This window comes from Sceloporus occidentalis, unplaced genomic scaffold (genome assembly GCF_023333645.1).
Source record: "Sceloporus occidentalis isolate IW3139 unplaced genomic scaffold, rSceOcc1.0.p SCAF_3, whole genome shotgun sequence".
Classification (NCBI taxonomy): Eukaryota; Metazoa; Chordata; class Lepidosauria; order Squamata; family Phrynosomatidae; genus Sceloporus; species Sceloporus occidentalis.
Window position 1 is genome coordinate 172,002,768 of NW_028316983.1, and position 16,932 is coordinate 172,019,699.

General features: G+C 43.7%; 1 protein-coding gene across 4 annotated transcripts in view; it reads right to left on the reverse strand.

Annotated features, from left to right (window-relative positions):
- NFATC1 (nuclear factor of activated T cells 1) overlaps positions 1–16,932 on the reverse strand; it is a 155,240-nt gene that overhangs the window by 119,051 nt on the left and 19,257 nt on the right. For 2 of the 4 annotated variants that reach the window (XM_089516899.1, XM_089516902.1), the window contains exons 1-2: positions 13,737–13,854; positions 3,102–4,203 (exon numbers count right to left, since the gene is read on the reverse strand). In XM_089516899.1, the coding sequence (XP_089373025.1) occupies positions 3,102–4,203; positions 13,737–13,854 (1,220 nt within the window). Of the gene's footprint in view, positions 1–3,101; positions 4,204–13,736; positions 13,855–16,932 lie in introns of those variants that run through there. The other 2 variants (XM_089516901.1, XM_089516900.1) reach the window with 1 other exon arrangement.

Consider the following 16,932-nt stretch of genomic DNA (forward strand, 5'->3'; position numbering starts at 1 on the left):
AATCAACTCATTTGAGATGTGGTGCTGGAGAAGAGTGCTAAGGATACTGTGGATAGCCAAAAAGACAAATAAATGGATCCTAGAATAGATCAAGCCTGAACTCTCCCTGGAAGCCAAAATGATTAACTTGAGGTTGTTGTACTCTGGCCACATCATGAGAAGGCATGACTCATTAGAAAAGACAATAAAGCTAAGAAAGGTAGAAGGTAGTAGAAAGAGAGGAAAATTACATTCTAGATGGCTAGACTCAATTAGGGAGGCCCTAGGCTCTGAAAAGAATTTTATTTCTTTAAATGTATGTTACAGTCATTAGGACTAACAAATCTCATTCTTATAAATGTTGAGCCATCTACCTATGGATTTTGTCATCTAAACAATGAAGAAATTTAATAATGAAACATATTTTCCCACTGCTCAATTCTGTGGACCACAATCCCCACACACACACACACACAAACCCTCACATTCAGAACGGATCCCCTACGTAAGGGAAGGGCTCACTGTACAAGCCTAAAATATGAAACTAGGGAAACAACCGATGAAGGGAGGCAGGAAAAAATTAAGGAAGGTATTTACGAGTGTCTGTAGGAGTGCAATCCTAACTCAAATATGTGCCAGCTTTAAGGGGTTGAGGAATAAGGCACAAGCATCTTATGTTGACTGAAATAGTCTTCTGCTGACTGATATCAGAGATCATTTAGCAGAGGAATCTGATGGCTAACAATTGAAACAAAATAAGTTGAAACTGAGGCTGGAACAGACAGCCCCCCAAAAAGCCTGCTTCCAGGCGTCATGAGCGTGTGGCATTTGGACACCACACATCCCAATGATTCCAGGAAGCTAGCTTGAAGCTGCCCAGCAGTCCAGACGGGGGCAGCTTTATGACGCTCCAGCAGTGCAGCGCTTACATGCCGCATGCCACTGGAGCATTATGAAGCCGCAATGGAGCAGCAGTGGAGCTGGCAAAACAGGCTTTTCTCTGGGGCCATGGTATATGTTTGCCACGTCCCCAATCTCCTCTCCTGTGTCCTCACTAAACACGCTTGCAAAGATGGTGGAACCAAGAGAAAATATTTTCCTGAAGATCTTAAAAGTGGAGGGGTGAGTAATATTGCAACATTATGTCTTACATAAATTTTATATAAGCCAAAATGTTGAGCTGGCTTATATAAATTTTAAAGGCAAAAAATCAGCACTTTGAATATAAAGGGAACTTTAAAGGGGAAATCAACACTTTGAATTCTGCCCAGAAATGAGGCGGCAGCCAGTGAAACTGTTTCACCAAGGGAATCACTGCTTAGGGAGTGCTTAAGTGCACTGATAAGCGGTATAGAAATGTACTTGCTATTGCTACTAGCTATTGCTATGATTCCTATAACCAGCCATTGGTCAGCAGCCTGGCTGCAACATTTCAGACCCGCTGAGGTTTCTGAACAGTATCCAAAGGCAGCCCCATGTAAAGTGCATTACAACAGTCCAAATGGGATGTAGCAAAGACGTGTGTCACCATAGCCAGATCTGACTTCTCCAGGAACAAGTGCAGCTGTCGCTCTAATTTTAACTGTGCAAATGCAGCATTACAGAGGCAACAAGAGGAGAATGTCGCAATATTACTAGGCCCTCTGCTCTGAAAAGAAGAATTTCCAACTTGTCTATGTTATGGCAAACTTCAGATACAACTTTAAGGAGTAAAGAGAAGTTAAAAGGTTACCACAATGTGTGTGTCTGGGACTACATGTGTGTGTCTGTTTGTCTTAATAAGGCCCGAAGGAAAAGGCTGCAAAATACATAAAAACAAGGATCTGGATGTTAAAAATCAGAACAGAACTATCAAAGTATAAGGATGGATTTGCTTTCATTATTTCACTGTGCATTGCACCTTATTTTGTCTTTTTATAATGTCTATAAAATTATATTACTGTTTCCATCAAACTGCAGCAAGAAATGAAAAGCAAGGCCACAGTGGTGGCTGCAACCTTCCATGTCAGTAAGATGATGAATCTGATCCAGATTTTCTTCTGAATTTTAAAGGAGATAGATTCTGTCATCAAAATATCTTGGAAACTTTGGAAAGCTCCTCTGAAGTTCAAACTAAAATTTGGAGTGCATTCACCAACACAGAGACATGGAAGACACCAGCTCCCCTGCCAGGGAACCTCTATCAACTCTGCTGAAACATCAGTTCCCTCAGGCTCCTCCACTCTTTGCAGCATTGCCTTTCTAGTAGGTTAGTATAAATGTTTCTATTTAACTTGAAAGAATTCCTGCTTTCTCCTCCCTTTTTGTCTGTTTGTCATATATTCTGGATTAGAAAACTGTGGAGAGAAATTAACTTCTTCCACTTGCCTGTAAACTGCTCTGAGAACAATTTCAGCTGAACAGTGGTGTAAAAAATACTTTAAGTAAACAAAATATATTTTAACAAATATACAACACTACTGGAATGTTATTTAGAGTGCTTACCTGTGAGTGTTACTTATATAACTTCAAAGGCCTAGATTCACCTTTTTCCTGGCTCTGCTGTGTGAGATCTCCTCCCATCCCACTTCTCCTCCCTGTACTTCTTGGTGTCACCTGAAAACCATTTCTGGAGGGCTTTCCAGTAGGTTTTTAGGGTATACTGAGAACTGTTTTGGGGAACAGATACTATCCCCTCCATCTTTACTGAGCCCTTCCCCACTTCCATTGATAGAAACTAACCCATCTCACATCCACTGCATTTTGAGCAAAGTTGTCAAATGAATTTATACGGGTTTTCTTTTAATGAGTTAACAAAACTCACCTCCCCTGTCCCACACACACACACCTCAAACCCAAAATGGCAAGTAGGAAGCCAAGACCCTACAGAAGAAACAGTCTTTATTGACCAATCTGAAAACTAATTGGAAAACAACACAGTGCTATGGGACTGGCTCAAATTAAATTCAGTGGAAATTATATTTGGTGGCCCTTTAGGTATACAAAACTGCAAAAGAATTACAAAAGAACAGAAGAATTAGCAGAAGGGAGCACAGATCAGGAAAAAAGGAGAGAAAGTACATTTTAATAGATAGCATTTAAAAGATAACAATTTCACCATATATTCCCCGCCCCCCATGTACCTCATGTATGATGTTGGGGACAATGGCTTTGATTTGGCCCACTGATAAGGATGCTGTGGCACAGAGAGATACTGATCACAGAAATTTCCTTTTCTGATGTGTTGAAACCCTGGAAACTCTTCTGGTGACAAGTCAGCTGTTGGTGATATGGTCCCCTGATCATCACCACTTGGTTCAGTCTTGAGTGTCATGGACGGAGTGTGATCTAGTGCTGTTTTCCTAGACTTGATAGGAATCCCATCATTCATGTCTATTGTGCTGTCAGTGGTGAGGGCATTGATAGCGGCTACAATGGCCGAACTGGTGTACTGGTTAGTGTTTCCCAGCCAGGTTTCATCAGTCACACTAACCCTTGGAGAATTCTGAGGCGAGGGTGTTGGAGAATGGTGCGGTGAGTAGGATGTCTGCCTTCCATTCAGACTGTATTTTCTCTTGTTGCAGGGTGAAGATGGCCTTGAGTTCCTAGTGCTCAGCCAGTTCTCCTCGGTAATGCTTGTTCTGGGAGATGCAGAAGGAGAATGTCTGGGTGAATTAAGTAACGTGCAGGCTACCAAACTTCGTTGGTACCTCTCCTCTGTTTCTGTGGTCTTAGGTGATACACAAGGTGATTGCCAAGGAGAGGTCTGAGGTGAAGTGTAAGGATAAGAATAGTTGGATTCATAGGAAGAGGCTTCTGAATTGCAACTTCTGGAAGACAAGCTACTTGCTGGGCTGAGACAAGATGGGTCTCTATAAGCCTCAATATTTGGTAAGTTCAAAGTTGCTGTGGAAGGTGATCTCTTTGCATTTGGAATAGGTTCCTCCACCTCAGCATCATGGAAAAACTGGTTGTTGTTATGATGTAGTCCCAAATATGATGTTATTTCAATTCTAGGGCTTTCTAATGCTGGCACTCCATTAGGTCTGACATTTGGAGGCAGATAATATCCAGCGGTGCCACTGTCAGTGTGGCCTCCGTATCCTGAAGGATGATTAGTTGATGGAACAATTGAAATGACTGGATTAGATGTCTGGAGGCCATGGCATGGAGTTGACAATGAAGAATGTGCCACATTGAGAGGCAAACTTGAATTTATATTTGAAGATGGGTAGTTATAATGTTCTGTAAAAAGATAAAACAAAAACAAAAATAATGACATGAGATGTTGTGTGAACACATACACTAATTAATGAGCAAAGTACCGTCCCAGTAACAATCCAGTAGATATTCTAGGATTTTGTTGAGTTCACAGCCAATTTCAGACATTTATTCAGTAAACAGACTCAGAGTTTCAGATGTCCCTCTTGAAAAAGAAGAATTACAAAAAGGTCTTTCATAGCATTCTGTACAATGAGTAAGGGACTGTACAGTGAAGGCACTGTGGGATGCTAGAGGAACCACCAAAAAACAAAACATAAACAGTCTGCCCATCTTATTTTTGTATTTCTTACATAAGGGACAATGTCACAATTCATGCAACTCCCCAACAGAATAGTTCTCACCTTGATCTGGGTTTTGCTTTCGACATTATATTTGAAATTACAGGAAAAGAAATGACATCAGTTGAAACTCCACTTCAGTTGCTTCCTGTGCATGAAGAGTAGGAAACCTGAGGCTTTCCTGATGTTGGGTTGGAATTCCCATCATCCTGACCACTAGCTAAGGCTGATATGTTATGCAATCACATCTGGAAGACCACAGATTCCCCACTCCTGATATATATTCAGATCTGCCCTAAATCTCCACTCTCGTGAATTATGTGAGCTGTATGGAGCATTAGTGGCCAGTTTTTGGTGTTGGAATGACAAAATCATATGAAACAGTGGTCTAAATTCAACTGTTAATACCAAGGAGAGTAAAATCACTTAGTGGGATTTATGTAAGTACAGTCAACCCTCCACATCTGCAGCTTTGACTTATGCAGATTTGGTTATTCGTGGATTTGATTAATATGTTCTCTCTAGAAAGATTTAGGTTCTCCAGCACAACTCTTCTGGATTGTGAGTCATGCTGGAGGTCCTAGATATTCCTAAAGAGAACATATTAATCAAATACATGGATAAACCCCTAGCACGCTAATCAGTAGCCCTTATCAGATGAGTCTGGAACTGGGGGTCTTCAGCACTGGGCGGTTCGAATTCACGTTATTTCGCACAATACCATCATACCAGCATTCGAATGGCCCAATCCGAACTCACGTGAATGCGCGAGATGCCGAACTGAATGCGTACTGGCTTCTCTTTTTGGAGCGTGTTGGCCAGTGCGCTGATAAGGGGATTGGCAGTATCCTGGATTGGGGCTCTGTTCGATCTCAGTGCGAATGGCTCTGGTGTGACTACCCAATCCTGAATTCCATCGCAAGACCCCCAGATTCCAATTTTAACTTCCGGTGGGTCTTTCCTCTTGCCGGTTCCAGGGAAGCGGGGGGGGGGGGCGGTTCCAGCGGCCTCCTCCTCCTCCTCCCGGCTTGGGAGCCAGCATAAGCTGCATCCCAAGAAGGGAAGAGGCGCGGGGGGCCGCTGGAATCGTGGTTCCGGCAGCCTCCTCCTCCTCCTCCCGGCTTGGGAGCCAGCATAGGCTGCATCCCAAGAAGGGAAGAGGCGCGGGAGCCACTGGAACGGCGGCGATCGCCGCGATTCTAGCGGCCCCGCGCCTGTTTCCTTCTTGGGATGCAGCTTATGCTGGCTCCCAAGCCGGGAGGAGGAGGAGGAAAAAAGCATCCCCATTTACTTAGATGGCCATCCAGCCTCTTTGACAGCCGCTGGAACTGGTCCTCCCCCCCCCCCCCCCCAGAATACATATTCACACACTCACACACACACACGTACAACCGGGCATTGCTAATTTGTTGCAAGGGAAGGTCATGGTAACATTAAAACCAAGCAGGAATGTAGAGAGGAAACAGAGAGGAATGTAGAGAGGGCACGTTGTATCGCGATTGTTAATGTGCATGAGCTGGCTCTCCAGCTGTTTACCGGGCTGTCATGAAGTGACCTCCCCTTTCACCCCGGAAGCGTTTAAGGTCGCAACCCATGCAGGGCACCACTGAGCATGTGCGAGGGGGCCGATACGAATCGGCCAATCCTCATGTTGAGCACCGGTGTGACAAAACATTCTGCACTGAATGCACTTCGCGCGAATGCGTATTGGCCAATTTGAATCATGCCAATTCGGAGGGGCTCCCAGGTATGATGGTATTGTGCGAAATAACGTGAATTCGAACCACCCAGTGCTGAAGACCCCCAGTTCCAGACTCATCTGATAAGGGCTAGTGCTGGCCGATTAGGTCTCAGGGACACTATTTTAATTTCCCACACTACATTTCGCAAGGTCCCTGTGGGAAATTAAAATGCTGACTACCAGGTGATTGAGGCTGTAACCACACTGCAGAATAAAAGCAGTCTGACACAGTACTTTAATTGACATGACTTATCCTACAGAATCCTGGGATCTGTAGTTTGGTGAAGTATTCAGCCTGTCTGTCAGAAAGCTCTGGTGCTGCACCAAACTACAAATCCTACGATTCTGTAATACAAAGTCATGGCAGTTACAGTGGTGTCAAACATTTCTGCAGTGTGGCTACACCATGGAATGCTCTTACCAGGTAAGCCTGCCATGGGCAAAGACTAATAGAATCATAGAGCTGGAAGAGACCACAAGGGCCATCCAATCTAACCCTCTGCCATGCAGGAAGTCACAATCAAAGCATCCCCGACAGAAATAGGAGGGAAGCCAGCAGATGGGAAACACAGACTTCCATCTTGATTATCACTTCCTAGATTATCATTTAGAACAAAGGTGGGCAATTTATGTCACTCATGAACTGTCCATATTCCCTCCCAATTGACTATTCTGGCTAGAGCTGATGGAAACTGCAATCCAAAGCCATTTTCAAGGCCACAAGTTGCTTGCTTTCACTTTAGAGTCCGAAGTTCAGACCAACATTTGTGAGAGGCAAAGACCACTGTAGAAGAATTTAACATTGATTCTATAGCTAAAGTTGACTGGGAAAAAATATCAAATTAAGTTGGAGGCAGAGCTTAGAAAGGTTACTCTTCTGGCCTGCGGCTCCAAAATCATGTAACCAACTTTCTCTGAATGAAGGAAAACTTTATATGGAAAGCATGCTGAAGTACTGTCTTACACAGAAGCAGAAAAGTTTAGTGATAAAGCCTTTATTTTGATATTAATACTACTAGACTACAGGAAGTGTACTGAGCAAGTTTGGTTTCTTGAGTTATTTGTTCCCTTTCATAAAGTTCTCATGAAACAACTTCCATTTTATTGATTTCTTATCTAATACAGACAGCAGCCCTCTTACAGAACTGTGACAGATTACATCGTGTTGCAAGCAGAGCTTAAAGGTAGAAAGACAACTTGCCTCAGGCCATTTACATTCATCATGAACATAATGAGAGCAAGGGAGAGAAAAAACATGCCCTCAGCATGTGCACAGTAGACATATTGAAACTGCAACACTCACAGAGACACATTGCTCAGAGGAAAGAAAAAGAGAAACTTCCTCTTCCACGAAAGCTAGAATAGCTGCCAACCACGAGGCACAATCATCCCCTTCCTTCTCTTCCTCCTTCTGATAACTCTGCCTAGAGCAAAACAGTACATCAGTTTTAATGCACTCCAACATTTAACTAGTATGAGGTCAATCCTTTTCACAAACCAAACTCCAAAATAAAACCAGATTGCATTTTAGTAGGTGCTGCTGACCTTGAAAAGGGTTTGCAGTTTACAAACATCTAATAATGATGCTCAACCGCATCAGTGAAACATTTGAAATTCTTCTCCCCTGTAGATCACCTGTTGCATCATTTACCACCAATAAAGCTTATGCTATAGCCATAATATGTGTCAAGTGTTCAACAATGAATGAAGTCTTGGGGATGCCTGGAACTACATCCTATGCCAAACTGCAAGCTCTAAGCCATTTTGATTCACCCTTTATCATAAAAAAATAAAACTTTTATTTAATTATCTCTTTAGTCATCCCATTAAACTTGTGATTTTCTCCCACAAATGGTACTCAAGGCAATTTAGAATAAAATAGGACTAATAGAAGTGAGTGGTTTAAGTGTTGGACTATGACTCTGGAGACCAGGGTTAAATTTCCAGCTCAGCTATGAAGCCCACCTTGGGCAAGTCACACTCTCTCAACTTCAGGAGGTGGCAATGGCAAGCCTTCTCTGAATAGATCTTGCCAAGAAAACCCCATGATAGGTTTGCGTTAGGGTCAACATAAGTTGGAATTAGAAATAACTTGAAGGCACACAAAAACAACAACACAATTAAAAACATAAAAGAACATGAAAAAATTAATACACATTTGGAAACACCCATTAGTAAAAAAATAGAGTTGTTGTTGTTATTGTTATTGTGTGCCTTCAAGTCTTTTCAGACTTACAGCAACTCTAAGACGAGCCTATCACAACTGGGATTACTTGGCAAGATTTGTTCAGAAGGGGTTTGTCTTCTCCTTCCTCTGCGGCTGAGAGAGAGTGACTTGCCCAAGATAACCAGTGGGTTTCCAAGGCTGAGCAGGGATTCAGATCCTGTTCTCCAGAGTTGTACTGCAATGCTCAAACCACTACTCTGTGCTTCCTCTAGGGGACTCACCCATTTAAAAGGTCTTTCCACACCATAAGGTCAGCTGCCAAAGGCCTGTCTGAATAAAAAAAAGATCTTTGCCAGCTGTCAGAAAGACAACAAAGCCAAACCTGGGAGTAGCCAATTAGAAAAATCTTCTGAAGAGGTGGGTTATTCTGCAAAACTCTCTCTACCACAATCTCCTATTCTGTACACAGCAAGGGAGCATTTTTCTGAGGACTGAGTTTATCCTGGCCACTCCATTCAGTGGCTAGTTTTGAATTTGGATCTCGATATTTCTGATATTCTACTGAAACCACATATTCTCCATAAACAGGAGGAGTATGTCTTTCCTCTCCTCTCTCTACTTTATAGCATTTATGATATAAAAATCCCACACACTTGTATTTTTAAAAATTGGCAGTTCTTTTGTTGCTGTTGCGTGCCTCCAAGTCATTTCTGACGTCTGGCAAACCTATTATGGGGATTTCTTGGCATGATTTGTTCAGAGAAGGTTTTCTATTCCCTTCCATATGAGTTTGTCAGAGAGCAATTTGTCCAAAGTCACCCAGTGGATTACCATGGCCAAGTGGAGATTTGAAGTCTGGTCTCCCAGACTCTTTGTCCAGCCTCAAGCCACTATACCACACTAGCTGTGGTAGCTCTGACCCCACTGCAAAAATAAGATGATATTTCTGTCACTCAGAGTATCCTATCTGTCTTATATATCATTTTTTTCTGCATCAAAGCTACCTCTTGTTTTAACATGCCTTTTGAACTTCAGTTGCTTTTTAAGAATTCTGCATTCTGGAATGATTGACGCAAACAAGTTAAGGCTTCCTCATTTCCTCCACAAACAATGTTTATTTCCTTCCTTTCCAGAAGGTGAATGCCCCAGGCAATGGCGTTCCCCTACTTACACTCTGAGATCCGGAAAAGCTCTCACATCATGGCTGTATTCCCAACACAACTGACTCCTCATCACTAGCACTACAAGGAGCAAAGGAGACACTGAGCTTGTCACTTCTGCACATTGCCTCACCACATTCTTTCTGTTTACTACTAATATGCTCAGCTCCAGAGTCTACCTCCTTAATATTCAGATTTGTTAAATGGTTCAAGAAAAGACAACACTGATGCCAGATGCATAACACAACCCTAGTTGCTCTCTAAGTAGCTTGGTTATACTTTAGGCTGATTTATGTCGTGTCACACACCATTAATATGTTCAACACCTATACAAATCTTCTACCAGATGTCTTAGGAAAGCTGGCTATTTACCAAGAGACGTACAAGGATTGAACAGTGCAAATAAAACATGGTTGTTTATCTCTGGCTTGGGGCTCACTCCATACACTACAGAGTATGGAAAGAATCATTTTGAAAATATTAAATGTATGTGAGTATATAATACCCATTACATGAATACTTACGCAGGCCTGAATAAAATAGCAAGGAATCTCTCCTAAACCACACTCATCCAGGACATGGCGAATTTACATTTTGAGCAGCAGTCCCCATGCTGACTGAGGAATTCTGGGAGTTACAATCTAAAAGAATAACCTTCCCCATGTGCTACTCTCTAGTCAAGGAAAATCCTATATATCAGTCATTATCCAGACAAACAAATGATTTCCTCAGTGCCTCTGGTCTGATACAAAACACTGGATTTCTCAACACAGTAATGCAAGTGGATATACAGCGGCATGCAGAAATATTTAGTGTGAGCTGCATAATACTGTCAGCCTTTCTTATACATGAATTTTTTCTACATGGATTCAAGCATCCATGGTTTGAAAATGTTTGAAAAAAGTATAAATTTCAAATATCAAACCTTGATTTTCCATTTTTCATAAGGGACACCATCATTATATTTAATGGGACTTGAGCATACACAGATTTTGTTATACACAGGGGATCTTGGAACCAAACCCCAGCGTATAACAAGGATCCACTGTATAGTGGTTTGAGTGTTGGATTAGGCCATTGGGAGACTCATTGGGTGACCTTGGGCAGGTCACACTCTCTCAGCCTCAGAGGGAGACAAAGGCAACTCCTCTCCAAACAATTTCTGCCAAGAAAACTGCATGATATGTTTGCATTGGAGTCACCATAAGTTGGAAATGACTTGAATGCAAACAAGAACAACACATAAATAACTGAGAGCCATCTTCAGCATCACACTGGTGACCCAGCAGCCACAGTCACAATGTTAATGTTCTGTACAAAGTCCAGTAAACAAAGACATATTGCAAATTGTTTTAAATGTGTTGTCTGGAGGCACAGTTCAGAGTTTTGGACATGACCTATAGAGCCCTATACTACCGATATCCAGGCTATCTGAAGGAATGCAATTTAATGTATTGGCTTCCCCAGGTAATAAGATTTTTGAAGGAAGCCCACCTACTGATTATGCCACCAATGCTGGTTAGGAACCCAAGACAAGGGCTTTCTTGCACCCAGGCTTCTGCTTGGGAGGTGTATGTGGCTTCCTGGTTTAATGAGTTAGATGTCTAAACCAGGAAACTGTGGTTTGAACACTCTACAAATCAAGATTGCAAAGCACAATTTCATCCAGGATCAGTCCTTGCTTATTTGTTGTTGCGTGTCTTCAATTCATTTATGACTTACAGTGACCTTAAGGCAACCTTATGATGGAGTTTTCTTTGAAAGACTTGTTCAGAGGAGGTTTGCCTTTGTCGTCCTTTGAGGCTGAGAGAATGAGACTTGCCAAAGGTTACCCTGTGGGTTTCATGGCCCAGCTGAGATTCAAACCCTCCTCTCCAAAATCATAGTCCAGCACTCAAACTACTACACCAGGCCTGTGGCATCGCTTATAGCGAACACTAAAACTAGTTTACTTGTTCAGAAACCGCAGCATACTCTGCCTTAATAAATCAGGAAGAGGTCTCTAAGGCCAGGTGCACTTGGGGAAAGGGGGCTTGTAGAGACACGGCCCATCCACATTTCATTGAAGCAGGGAGAACTATCCTAAGCAAAAGAATGTGTGGTCCTCAGACTGCATGTGGATTTCAACAGTCTTTCCTGTGACCCATCAACAGATTTCCTAATACTGAAATTCTACTCAGCTACCATCAACCTTGTACTCAACTAATGCCACTGTATTGCAACTGGGAGCCCTGCGTGGCCTGATATTAGGATATTAGGACACCAACCTTGACCCCGTTGGTCCAAGGATTCTACTAGGCAGCACAGCTTCACAGATACCTAATTTCTCCATTTATGTGGCTATGTATGTGTGCAGCTTGGAAGATGATAGGTCAGGCCCTACCATTAAGCAAAGCAAGGCATCTGCCAGAGTAAGCTGACAGTGGGAGGCAGCAGTCAGGTACAAATGCTGAAGGATAGAGATTTGTGCCCACCATGCCACCAGTCCTATGCTCCTTCAGCTAACCTGATGCCTCATGGTCCTATGCAAAAGCCCTGTCCCACTGTCATGGGGGTGGGGAGGGGGCACCATATAACCTGCCTCTATGGCAGCAAAATGTCTTGGGCCAACTCTGCATGCTGGAGGCATCATCATCAATCCTTCCCAAGCTACAGGATCAAGGAGTGTTCTTCTCTCTGCTTTCAAGGGTCAACAAGAATCAAGCAGAACTTACTGGGGGGGGGGGAGGACTTCAGGACCATGAGACTAAAATGTATAGTGAATTCACCATAATAAATGACATGAAAGCCACCGGCTGCCACTGCCACTCCACAGCTGAGATCTTGAAGGGACAACTTTTAACAAGACATCATTCACCACCTCCTGACCATGTGAGAGAGGCAGTCCAATGCTCATGCTTGAGCACACAAACATACAGAAAGTAAAGTGTCCACATCACCACAATGTTGCTGTTCCTTTAATCACTATCCTCCAAATCTGCATGCAGTTATTTTGCGCAGGATACAGCAGTTTTGGTGCAAGAAACAGTGCTTTCTCACAGAAAACATTTCTATGTGGAAATATTATTTTCAGCACATTAAAAAAAATTGTTTCCTGGGCAGAAAATGCTGTTAAGGGAGGACCTACTGTGCAAAACAAACAAACAAAGCAGGAAAAAAAGTGACTGATCTACACAACGGACTTTTTATTCCTTTCTGAAGAAAAAATGTTGTTCCCTGCGCAGAAAATGCACCACCTGCAAATTCTGGGCAGAATGAATCCTGAATTGCCAATAGATCTATAGTTTTACTCCCACTGACTTTCCACACTGGAGGAATAGCCCGGTTTGGCCCAGAATTCCATAGCCTTGAGCCAGACAACAAGTTAAAGCGGTGCCAAACCAGGCTATTTCTCCAGTGTGGATGCAGCCCAAGTCTTCTCCAACCAGGGAGAGATTTGCACTCTGGACCCAGGATGACCAGACGTCCCCGTTTTCCAGGAAACTGTCCTCCATTTGAACCTTCTGTCCAGGAAGAACGTCAAAGAGAGAAAAGCCTCTCAAGCCCAAGACCAAGGGCTGCCTTTGGACCTCCTTCTCTACCCCCAAACCATCCCATGGTGGAAAGCCTTCTCTCTCGCCCATCCCCACAAGCACCTCTATTGTTGTTTTTTTGTTGTTGTGTGCCTTCAAGTCGTTTCCGACTTATGGAGACCCTAAGGAGTTGAGCTCCTCAGAGGGGTTTCTTGGCAAGTTTCTTCAGAGGGGGGGGGGGTTGCCCTGGCCATCCTCTGAGGCTGAGAGAGTGTGACTTGCCCAGGGTCACCCAATGGGGTTTCATGGCCGGGGGGATCTGAACCCAGAGTCCAACCCCCAAACCCCAACTACACTGTTACACAAACAGGAGTCGAAAGGTTAAGTCGTTGGTGACTTATGGCGACCCTGAGGGGGTCAAGCTATCATGGCCAGTTTCTTTAAAAGGGGGAGATGGTCTGCCTTGGCCCTCCCCTGGGGCTGAGAGAGTGTGACTCGCCCAAGGTCACCCTGGGGAAGGGGTTTCAAACCCTGGTCCCAGCCTACAAAGCACTGCAGCCGCTCTATTGACCAAGAGAGTTTACAGCCTTGCTAACCTGCTGTCCCTCCTTCCCTGCCCTCCTAGCTGTGGCCAACCTTTGCTGCTGGGGCTGAGGTTCCCGGCGGTGGCGGCGGCGGCGCCTCCTTGGTCGCTCTGGTTAAACTCGAAGAGGAACTCGAAATCGAACTCGGGATCTTCCTCCAGGCCGGTCATGGCTTTATATGGAGACAGCGACAGCAGCAGGAGCTCAGCGAGTGCAAGGCTGAGTGAGGCAAGTGAAGTGGCAAGCCTTTTGGGGTCCCCTTGGTGGAGAGTGGCCCCTCTGCAAAGCACCTGTTGCAGGGCTGGGCTGGGCAGCCTGGAGTCCCTGGGCTGCCTTGCTTTGGCTTCTTGGCTGACCTGCGGAGCTGCAATGGCTCCCTGGCTCTCCTGCTGCTGCGGTCCCCTCCTGGGTCGGTGTAATGTGACCCCTCTTATCTCTCGATCGCTGCCTCTCTCTCTCTCTGGGATCCTCCCTCCCTCCCTCCCTCCCTTTGTTTATCTCCACCCGGAAACATCAACAAGGCTCTTCTGCTGCTGCTGCTGCTGCTGCCTTGGCTTGGCCCTCGCCCCCTCGGTTCCTCATTTTAAAATAAACCTCTCTCTACTACAGCTTCTGCTGCTCGAGTTACTACTCTCCAGTCTTGAGAGGGAGGGAGGGTAACCTGTTGCTCTCTTTGCCAGGTCAAAGAGGCCCCAGACTTGAGGAGGGGATGGAGCAGCCAAGTTGAAGGTGTGCAGGGAAGCCCAGGCCAGACAAATTGGGGTTTGGACCCTCAGGAGGCAGTCAATCCACCCAGGCGTCCTCTTTGTCCAGGACACGTCCAGCATGACCTCCATTTTGAGCAGGGCTAAGAAGCACAGGGGAAGTTGGCTTAAGTCTAGGAAACTTCTTTCTTTCTTTCAGTTAATGTGTATACTCATGCATTAGTCTAGAAATTTTAGTAAAAAAATTGACACCCCTCCAAAAAACAAACAAAACCCTGAATCAACTTATCGACGGGTCAATGTAAGTATTATACTTTAACTCTTACTTTAAAAAAGGAATGGTCACCTGGCAAAAGGCAAGAGCCCAGCCTCTCTTGGAATCACTGACTATCGGCACCCACCCACCCCCTCTATTCTCTCATCCATCCAGCCTTTAGTCTCAAAAGTGCTACAAGATCTCTCTACATAATGATTCTACAGACTAACACAGCTATATCTTTGAATTCTAAGAAGCACAAATTTATATTTATATGAGTGTTTTTAGCTTTTATGTGGCCATGTCCAATATGTTTTTTCTTGAATGTCTTACATCTTGCAGTGTCTTGTCCTCCTTTGCAGTTGGGACCATCTGGTCCCTCTGTCCTATCAGCAGTTCTCCCCATCCTTGGTAGTGGGAATAGAAATAAAATACAGTGGACCCTTGTTATACGCTGGGGTTTGGTTCCAAGATCCCCCATGTATAATAAAATCCGTGAATGATCAAGTCCCATTAAATATAATGACATAACAAAATGGTGTCCCTTATAAAAATGGAAAATCAAGGTTTGATATTTGAAATTTATACTTTTTTGGAACATTTTCAAACCGTGTATGCTTGAATCCGTGTATAAAAAATCCGTGTATAAGAAGGGTCGACTGTAGTAGCAAAATAGATAAGTAACTTTGCACTCACAGCCCAAATGAACCAACAAGAGGCAGTAATTGGTTGTATTGGTTTGATGCTCTGATTAGTGGTGGGGCAGTTGTTGTTGCATGCCTTCAAGTCATTTCCAAATTATGGCAACCCTAAGGAGAACCTATCATGGGCATGTTTGGATTGTAGCTCCCAGCAGCATCAATTAAGCTCTGAATCAATATTCTTGGGAGTGGGGTCCAGCCCACCCTGGCTACTCTGCAGGTCGGGAGGCGATCTTAGCCCTTCCTCCCCTTCCCTGCTGGTCTCCCTGTTCCACTCGCTGTGGGCTAATATGATGGCTGCCTGAAGAACGAAATCAGTTTCTCCATGGATCTAAGAAGAACTGGACCCTTGCTGGGTTACAAAGATAAAAGGGAACAGACATGGAGGGCATCTCGTTTTCTGAGATGGAGGAGAAAACTTCCCCACACACTCCAATACAATTAATGAACTGTCCTAAGGAAAACAATTGCCAACTGCTGCCCTGAGACAGTACGTGACACTTGTGACCCAAAATTTACCAGCTCCTGGAGTTTAATATTGTGTTAATTGGTCCCCAGGGACAGCTGGGTGGGAGGGCTCAAGCCAGAAACAAGATTCTAACTGCCTTAAGCAAGTCTGAGGGTGGAACAAACCCTGTTTTAGATACATAGATAGCTAAGGATAGCTGCTTTTTTTTTAACTGAAGGTTTTTACCACCTTGCTTTTCTTGCTTGAAAAACTGGCTTGAAAGCAAAAGAAAAGACAACCATCTATTTTATTTCCAGTGGTTGCTCTGCAACTCTGATGGTGCTTGGGAGGAATTTTTTTTAAGCCAAATCAGTTCCCCAAAGGTCAAGTGATAAAAGCATATCAAATTCCAAAATATGCAGCTTGGGGCAGGGGGTGGTAGATTAAGATCTGGTCTAACCCTATGCTCACATTTTGTTTCTAGTAATAGTAGTCCTAAGGAGGATAAGAGGGTTGGGAAACAGATATGCAATTCCTTCAGCATAAACCCAAACCCACATTTACCATGCTAGTGTGCTATTCTTCCATTACACACATTTATGTGATGATGGTAGGATGTGTAGATTGAATTATAAATTGATGCAATCTCAGTTCTACATGGAACAGTTCTGCCTACAGCCTCATCTTGTTACTCAAATTATAGGAGTTGGTTCTGCAAGGTGTTTCTCATGTTACCAAAGAGGTGGGCCCTTCCAGATCTTTGTAGGCATGCAAGAATCAGGTACCCTAACTTAGTGTCCACTTCTCAGCAAAGATTACTCTTTGGCATATTTTCCTAACACTAGTAATGAGAAATACCTGTGGTTTTTGCAAAGTTAAACAGGTATGGATTCTTTAAACATTAACAGCTGAAGAATTTTTGCTGCTTGAAGCAGAGCACCAAATAACACCCTCCCCATGCCAGAAACAACATTTTAAAACAAGAATGGGGAATCTTTGGTTTTCCTGTGAGAGACATGCTATGTGTTCTAGCTCAGTAGATTACTACAAGTGGCTTTTAAACAGTGATAAGACCTGGAAAAAAGTAGCTTTGGTGATACTTACTGTATCATATGATGACACCTCCAACCAATAGCTGC